This window comes from Bos grunniens, chromosome 1 (assembly GCF_055505025.1).
Source record: "Bos grunniens cultivar Pamir isolate PY7600 chromosome 1, Bosgru_T2T1.0, whole genome shotgun sequence".
Classification (NCBI taxonomy): Eukaryota; Metazoa; Chordata; class Mammalia; order Artiodactyla; family Bovidae; genus Bos; species Bos grunniens.
The window spans coordinates 154,665,931-154,674,725 of NC_141165.1; the positions used below are offsets into that span (position 1 = coordinate 154,665,931).

The following is an 8,795-nucleotide window of genomic DNA, read 5'->3' on the forward strand; positions in this document are numbered from 1 at the left end:
CTTACTACTGCACTAAATAAAGTTACCTATTTCCTCTGCAATTTTCTGTCTCTGTGACTTTTCTTTCACAGAAAAAACTATGCGGCGTTTCTCATCATCATCTTCATCATCGCTGGCATCGTTCTCATCTTCTCTAACAAGGCGGCCTTTCCCAGGCTCACTATCATGAGGAGTGAAATCTCCCAATTCCCGGGCCATCTGACGCTTTTTCCTTGCCGCATGTATAAAAGCTGCATCTGGAATTTCTCCTGGAAACAAACAGTAAGGATTAGAACCCATGCCATATTAGGAAGAAAGGTTCTATTTTCTTGAAACTATGAAAGATAAAAGAATCTCTCCAAGACAGCCGTGCATAAATGATGTTCTAACATCCCTTGCTGGCATCCCCGCCCCTCTCCCCAAACTCTGCCTGCTGTACGACTGATTTATTTTTTTAACTTAGTTTAAACAGAAACTGAAAGAAGCTAAGGAAACAAAATATATACAATGGCAATATATACAGGAAGGCAGGGAGGGGAAAATTCATGAAAACAGTTTTATTTTAATGGTTTTTATTTTTCATTTTTAAGAACTAAACAAAAGTAATAAAGTCATATTGATTACTAAACTGGAGAACAAAAACAAAAAAGGGATCTACACTCTTACAACCCTAAAACACACTATTAGATTTAGAGTGTATTTCACCTGCAAATAGTTTTCAGTTCACCAGAAAACACATTGAATATATAATCCTGTGTCTAATTTTTCTTCATATTAAAATATAAGCTTTTCCATGTTGTTTTGCATAAACAATTTTTAGTGGTTTACAACATTCAATAGATAAAGCATAATCTACTACATAATCAAATTAACACTTTTACCTACAGTAAAAATTAACGCCTTGCTACTTTTCTAATTTGTTATTTAAGTAGCTATGGGATATCTCATCATGTAAATGCACCGTAACTTAACTTACTAAGCTATTCCTCTCTTACTAAACATTTTTTCTAAATGTTTCTCATTGCAGTTAATGCTACAATAAAAACATTATTTCCATCAGATACATTTATAGCTATGGAATTACAGGTCAAAAAGTAAGCACATCTGAAATCTCCTGATTCATAATGTCAAACAGCTTCCCATAAAGACTGTACCAATCAGAATGCTATTAGATCTATGTATGTAATTTTTCACAACTTTACAAACCCAGAGCAAACATTTTGAGTTTTTAAAAAAATTATTATCAGTTTCTTGGCTGTGTTGCACGGCTTGTGGAAGTTTTCAGACCAGTGATCAAACCTTGGTCACAGCAGTGAAAGCTCTAAGGCGTTCCCACAGAGTAAGCATTTTTAAATTTTATAATGAGTTAAATGCTTACTCTTCATAATTTAAATCTGGTGACTAAGTATTTATTCAAAAGCTGATTAGCCAGTGAATAGATCTGCAAACTATTTCCATTAAAATGTAAAAAGAAACCCTGAATATAAAGCTAGCAGCAGTTTTGCTTTTGGTAGCAGTTCTTGAAAAAGTTAAAATCTTAATCTGAAATACATTTTAAAAAAAAGGACTTTTGTACTATTTATCCATTTACCTGAACCCCTCATTTGTTTTGATAATAAAACTACCTGTCTGAGAATGAACTTGAGAACTTTCTAGTTCTCCTTCTTTCTGTATTTGCAAAAGGAAACAGCCTGGCTCCAAACAGATGTCGGAAGAAACACCACTTAGCTAACTCCTTCCTTAACGACCATCATTACAGATGGCTCATTCCTGAGGGATCACTTCGGTTCTGAGGAACATCTGCAAGTACATACCTGGACGGAGAACATTTAAAGAAGATAAAGCATTTGAAAAGGCTCCACCAGCCTTTGGCTTTTCTTCTTCCTTCTCACTTTCCATATCCATTTCATCTTCCCCGTGTTCACTGATGATAACTCCATCTTCTAGACTGGTGTCCTTAACATGACCTGCTTTGTCCAAAGGTGGTTCGTCTACATTTTTGGAAAAAATAAATAAATAATACAACATATCTAAAGCAAAATCCATAAATTAAGGAGGCACTTCTAATGCAATTATAGGCTCAATTCATTAAAGCATCAACTATTCTAATTGTTTATAAAAATCCTCAAACTTCTGACATGTGACATGATCACAGTAGCCAGCCAGGAGGCAGAAACAATACAGAGGGTAGAGGGACGCATGGCCCTGCCCAATCCCTGCCTTTAGTTAACGTTATTGAAAGTTTACCACTTTACCAAAACTAACTTCTTCCTCTCAACTCTCATAGGTAACTGTTCTCACCTCTTGGGAGCATTATTCACTTTATATGTCAGTATTTCATCAAACTCTAAATCCATCTGTGTTAGTCTCTCAGTCATGTCCAACTCTGTGAGACCCCCATGGACTACAGCCCCCGAGGCTCCTCTGTCCATGAGATTCTCCAGGCAAGAATACTGGAGTGGGTTGCCATTTCCTTCTCCAGGGGATCTTCCGGATCCAGGGATCAAACCTGGGTCTCCTGCATTGCAGATTCTTTAACGTCTGAATCACCAGGGAAGCCCATTTGAGGCAGCTTTCTATCAAGAACAAGACAGAAACTTCTCTGTAATGAACACTTTATAGGATATTGTCGTAGGTTATAACCATCTGAAGAGTGGAGACCCAAAAGTCACAGTTACATTGTGTAAACCCCTGAGGCTGTTGTTACAACTGAATGTTTGGAACAGTGGATTTGTGACTAAACCTGATTTTTCTGGCAACCTGGAACTGGGACACAGAGACAAGTTAGAAACTAGTTAGCACTAAAAACCACCGCATGCAAACCAGGAAGGCAGCTGTGGAGTCGCTACACCCCATCACATGGACAGAGAAGAGAGCTCTCTCTTCCGCAGGCCATTCCGGAGGCCAGCTTCAGACTACTTTCCTGCCACAGGGTTCCAGGGGGCACCACTGTCACAGAGGTTTATACCAAATGGTTTACTTTACTTATAACTATATAGTCCTATTACACCTTCCACCCCAGGCAAAATGCAGAAAAACAGGCATTTTTCGCCCTCAATCACTGAACCTGGCAATGCACATACGAGGCACCAAGAATATAATGAAAGAGTGAAACAAAAAGTTCATTCTAAATATGAAAGATACACTTCTGTTGTTTCCCTAGCATGTGCCCCTCCCCAAAACTGCTTCGAACGTTCTCAAACCATCTCCTACATCTCCTACTCCTCTAAAGAAGAATCCTGGAGATAAGATCCTACCCCCCCTCACCCCCCGCCCCACAACTTTACTTAGAAGATTTAGGTCACTCTGCTTCAGATCTCTTAAATTTTTTTAATTCACCACTCTACCTCATGGCCACAGATTCCCTCTGAAGTGCATTCTGAGGCTGATTTTAAAACTCACTTTATCAGATGCATAAAGATACCGGGAGTCAAGAACTACCCATCTGCTTTTGCTCTCAATTAACACTAAATCAATGGCTTTTAACAGACAAACAGAATTGCGAAAAGGTTTACTTGATCCAGTATGCCCAGATGATTCCTGCAGACTCAGTGTTGTAATAAGTTCATAAGTTATTTGCTTGTGACAGAGCAAATACAAAGTCCAGAACATGGTGACAGGTGAATTTTTGTTAGTCCTGTATTATCCTTCCAGACAGCTTTATAAAAAGAGAGGCTGAATAACCTTTTCTGAGGCTCCTCTTGGGCCTCAGTGTCTTCGCTACTTTAGGAAATCTGAGGCCACAAATATCCTCCTCTGACTGTGGGCACGTTCTCCATCTCCTCTATTCTGTCTACAAAGCGACACAGGCTTCTCTTTAGCAAAAGAACTTCAACATGATCCCAACTATTTCTCTAGCTATTGCCATCTACTCTCTGCCAAATGTTCCAAAGCAGCCATGTGGACCTGCAACCTCCAACTTCCTCACCAGTTTGCCAGTCTCGACCTTGGCAAACAGTCTTTGATATCTCCCATTCCAAGCTCACCAACTAAAGCAGAGGCTGCAGCCACAGCTAACTGATACAGTATCACTGAGCAATTTAGCAAACCATGTTCCTTCCCCTAAACAGGCAGAGCTTGGCAAGTAAATTAGTCTCTTTTGCCAGATGCCTCCCCTGCTCCCCGTAAAACCCAGCCACCACACCAACAGCCCTTCCTTTTCCTGACCTTCCTGATACTATTTCATACAACTGACACTCATCAACACTCATCATCTTGAAACTTCCCTATCTGTTCTCCTTTGGACTTTATGACTCTTTGTATCTCTTGAGTAAACCATCCTCTCTATGTGTACACTTATTACAGGTGAAGTCTTTGGTCCTCAGGAATATTTCCTTTATGCTGCAGCCTCGATTCCATTTACCCCTGGCTTCAATCATCACCTCAATGAACACCAAAACAAAATCTACATCTCCAACTATTCACTGGCTATTTCTACCCAAATTCAAGTTCAAAGGTGAACTCATCAATTTGGAATATCCCGAAGGTAGGTTTTCTAAGTTGATACTACCCTTGTTTTCCAGTTAATGCACCTCTGCCTATCTAAGGAGGGTTGGGGGTAGGAAAAGTTTGGGATTGTGAGCTGATTAATGAAACAGCAACAGCGACCTCTACCTTTGGGGAGGATATTAATTGAGTTATCTGCTAAGTAGGAAATCAGTTAATATGAAAACAAGGTGGCCACATAAACTTTGCACACGCTTCAATTTTTAAACCCAACAGTAAATGGTCTTTTCTCAGTTCTCACTTTTCCTGAGCTTTCTTCTTCAATTTCATCATACACAGTTGGTTCTTAAGAGATCTGGAAAAAATGAAGCAGCTTCCTAGACTCCAAAATAATCAGTTCCCCTAAAAATACTCCTCCTCCCACCTGCATTCCCTATTTCTGTATATCATACATAATTATCCTCTCAGTCACCTGGCACAAAAGCTCAAATCTATTTCTTTTAGATCCAATAGCTGAAGCATACATTACGTCTACCAATTCTTCCTTTGGAATACTTCTTAAATAATCTTTTTCTATTCCTTTCCCCACACCCACAGCAAACATTTTAAATTCACCTACAATTTCCCACTGAGTCAGGAAAAGCCTCAGTCTTGCTCAACTGAGACCTTTTTAAACCCACTCTTACTGGATCAAAGCTGGCCCTTGCATTTAAACTGCTTTAGGCCTCTAATGTTTCCTGTGCCAATCCATGCTGCATGCTAACACCTGGTTAAGATTTCAAAAGGCATTTATCATGTCACCATCCTGGCAGGCCCCTGAAATGGCAACTCTAAACCTCATACTAGATACTAAACACCCTTCACAATCTGTCAACAACGTACCTTTCACCTAAACCTCTGCATCCCCCACACATCATCTATTCAGCCTGTCACATGTACTTGCTCTTTTCCAAAACAGCAAGTCTCTGAATAATAGCCCCACACCTCCCCTATCTTCTTTGCAATTTAAAAGATCAAAAATCCAGCTTCAAATTCCACTTTATCTATGAAGCATTCCTTCACCCATCTCTAAAAAGAAAAGTGCAGTTAAGCTTTAAGTCACTCACTAGACATTTTGCCAAATTCGGGATCCAGTTATACACTGAAGTGATGTTGTCTCCAAAATTAGATTGCAAACTTGAGATATAATGACATACGTTCCCACATCAAGCCTATAGTGGAGAACTGGGCAATAATAATTTCTATCTTTAATTCCACAAAATAAAAAGATCTCCCTAAAGCATTTGCGTGAGAATAACTAGACCACAGCATATTATCATGAAACCACTTTCCTAAGGACAAATAAATGCTTAAAAGTTTAACTTAGTCTGTGAGAAGACATAAGAGATGGTTTGTACAATGTAGGCAGGTGCCACACACCCAGGAGTGTGCAATCATGTATCTGATAAGGCTGCTAAATGGGAACATTATCAACATTAGACTTAGGGGGTTCCTAAACGTTCTCGAAGAATTAAAATGACTGTGTAAATAAAACCAAAGGAACCCAAAACTTGTCTCTACAAAATATAAGTACAGAATACAAGTACAGGAATTTGCACAGTACTCCTTCAAACAAAAACAAACTGTGTCTCAGGTTTAAGTGGGAAACCTCTCTCTGTTCCACAGCACTTGGAACACTAGTCAGAAAACTGGAAGAATTTAGTCACTGCAGCAGAAACATTCCAGTGGCAATGGTTCTGTCTTTCTAAATAATGCGTTCACAATGCAGTCATGTTGGAATTAAATAAAACTGCATCATTGCTCAACTTGAGCCCTTGACAATGACAGAATCAAGCGAACAAGTTCACTGTATATACACCAAATCTATTCAATCCCTGTGAGAGTTTCATTTTGTCACTTCAAAAGAATCAAATTAGTACTTACTGTCGGCAGATGAGTTGAGTTCTGTCTTAATCTTAGATTTTTCAAGATCTTCTTTATATTCTTTCTTAAGCAATTTTACTATCTTTTTGCTGTAACTTGATTTCTTCACTTTGAAAACTTCTTCATTTTCTTTAAAAAATAAACAAAATCTGTAGCAACTATTTTCATTCAATATTTTCCATTCTAACTTTTGAATTCTTCTAAATATACTCAAACATTCCAAATCATTACACAAGTTGAAATTACTTAAAATCCGTAATCGGCTTCTAAAAACTGAATCAACTTCATAATCTGGAATAAAATGCCAATCTGAGACTTTTTAAAGGCATAACACATGTAACTGCACAAAGTTCTGTGTTCTACTGTCTTTCTTAAATCATTTATTTCAGGAGAGGAAAAGAGATCTTCAAAAAAGCACCTAATTATCAAATTCTTAAGGTATCTTAAATAAAATATCCAAAATCAAAAGGTGCTAGTTTACAGACCTGTCAAGACTGAGTAACTCTATAACCCATCACACACGGACACAGTTATTTCAAGACCAAGCTGAGAGCTAATCAACTTTTCAAAAGTAAATTTCGATGGTGTATCCATCATCTTTGATTTGAAAACTTTAAACGTCAATGCAAACACTTTACCAAGCTGTCCCTACATCAGCGAAAACGAAAATGTGACTGTACTCCTGGCAAACTTCAGAAACTGCCTATTACTGGAAACAAGAAAACATCGCGCATCAAGATGCAAGTCAGATTTCCAAAAGTCTTAAATTCTTTTTTCATAACATAGACTTAACTGGATTATACAAACATACACTCAACAACTGGGGAAGTAAAATGATAGAAGGCTCATCTACGATCAGAAATCTAAATCCACTGTAGCCTGGCCCCTCACACCAGATTGGATAAACCGCCTTGAATTACCATTACACCGTCTCTTTTCACCATCCAAATGTTAATGCGAGTTAAGGTCGCACATTTGTACCCCTATTTGCTTTTACAGGGAAACTGAGGATCGGAAACAGGATCGGCGATCGCCAAGGGCTGGCCCAAAGTGACTCGGAACCAGAGCTTCAACTATAGGCTTCTCTTTCCAGACCTAGCACTCCTCTTGACACACTAAGCCTTTCTGGTCAAGGATGTCTGACCAGGGCGAGCATACCAAGAGGCGTGGGCACGGGGACCTACGGAAGGCCCGGAGAACGTGCCCAGGGCAGTCCAGGGAGCCATCTAATAGAGCAGTCTGGTTCTCCCTAAAACACAGCGGCTAGGAACGAGGCAGGACAAGGAGACACTGAATTTCCAGGTGAAAAAAAACTCAGAATGACTGATCTTAGGTCCCCATCCCCTCGGGACAGGAGATGCTCGGGAGGCCGGCGAGGAGGAGGCGGTAGTTAAGAGAAGGCCGGCGGCGGCGCGGGAACACATCCCCCACACCGGCCCCCCCACCGGCCCCCCCACCCTGCCTGCGCAGAAGGCCGGAGGCGGGGGAAGACGTGCAGCGGGTCGGGGCGGGAAGAAGCGACTGGGTTCCCGGGGCGGGGGGCGGGGATGCTGAGGCTGGGAGCGTCCTGGGAACGCAGGGACCCGCGGTGGAGGCCTAGCTAGGATAGAGATCCCGGGGTCCGGGGGGCCCCCCGAGGCGCGGCGGTTTACCTTCGTCCTCGTCCTGGAAGCTGAGCAGGCTGGCCCGGGGCACCTCTTTGTTCTCGCGCGGCCTCTTGCGCGGCTTCAGCCCGTTGCCGGGCTCCAAGCCGCCGGGGAGGCAGCCCCCGGCCTCTGTCCCCGAGGTCAGCGCGGCCGGCGGCGGCGGCGGCGGCCCCGGGCCCAGCAGGGACTCGCCCGCGGGGGCCCTGTCGCCTCCGCCGCCGCCGGGGCCCGGGCCGGGGCCAGGCTCCTCGCCGGTGCCAGGCGGCGGCGGCAGCAACGGTGGGGGCTCCTGCTCCTCATCGCGCTCTCGCTCCTCCTCCTCCGAGTCATTCCGCTTGCGCACGTTCACCCGCCGGGCCTTTCGGAACATTGCCCCGCGTCCCGCACGGCGCTCTCACACACACACCAGCCGGCTCCCAACTCAGCCGCCCCGGCAGCGCCGAGCTCGCGACAGCGCACGCGCGATCTCCCCGGGAGTCCAGCCGGGCTCCTAGTTTCCCTTTCCCAGCTACCGCGCACCGCGGGGAGCGCGCAGGCGCTCACGCGCTCAAAGATTGGAGAGAACTCCTCCCCTCTCGCGAGAACGTCAGTTTTGTTTTGTTCCCCACCCCCCCATCCCGACCCCACCCGCGGCGTCCCCCTGTCGGCCCGGAGGACTATTGGAACGGAACTCTGGGAGTCCGGAGCCGTCCGGCCGGTCACAAAGAGAATCATAGAGACGAGAGGAAAGAGTCAGCCCCGGGTGCTGCAGTGCGTCTCCCTCACTGACGTAGTCACGCGAGGAAACCTCCCGACAAGCGC

At 43.2% G+C, this 8,795-nt stretch overlaps 1 protein-coding gene across 13 annotated transcripts in view; it reads right to left on the reverse strand.

Moving 5' to 3' along the window:
- PAXBP1 (PAX3 and PAX7 binding protein 1) overlaps positions 1-8,572 on the reverse strand; it is a 32,409-nt gene extending 23,837 nt beyond the window's left edge. For all 13 annotated transcript variants that reach the window (XR_015168454.1, XR_015168460.1, XR_015168459.1 and 10 more), the window contains exons 1-4: positions 8,001-8,572; positions 6,349-6,477; positions 1,794-1,970; positions 27-248 (exon numbers count right to left, since the gene is read on the reverse strand). Coding sequence is in view for 1 of the 13 variants with exons in the window: in XM_086413417.1 (XP_086269543.1) it covers positions 27-248; positions 1,794-1,970; positions 6,349-6,477; positions 8,001-8,364 (892 nt within the window). In the remaining 12 variants the exon portion in view is untranslated. The remainder of the gene's footprint in view (positions 1-26; positions 249-1,793; positions 1,971-6,348; positions 6,478-8,000) is intronic.
- Between the last annotated feature and the right edge of the window lie 223 nt (positions 8,573-8,795).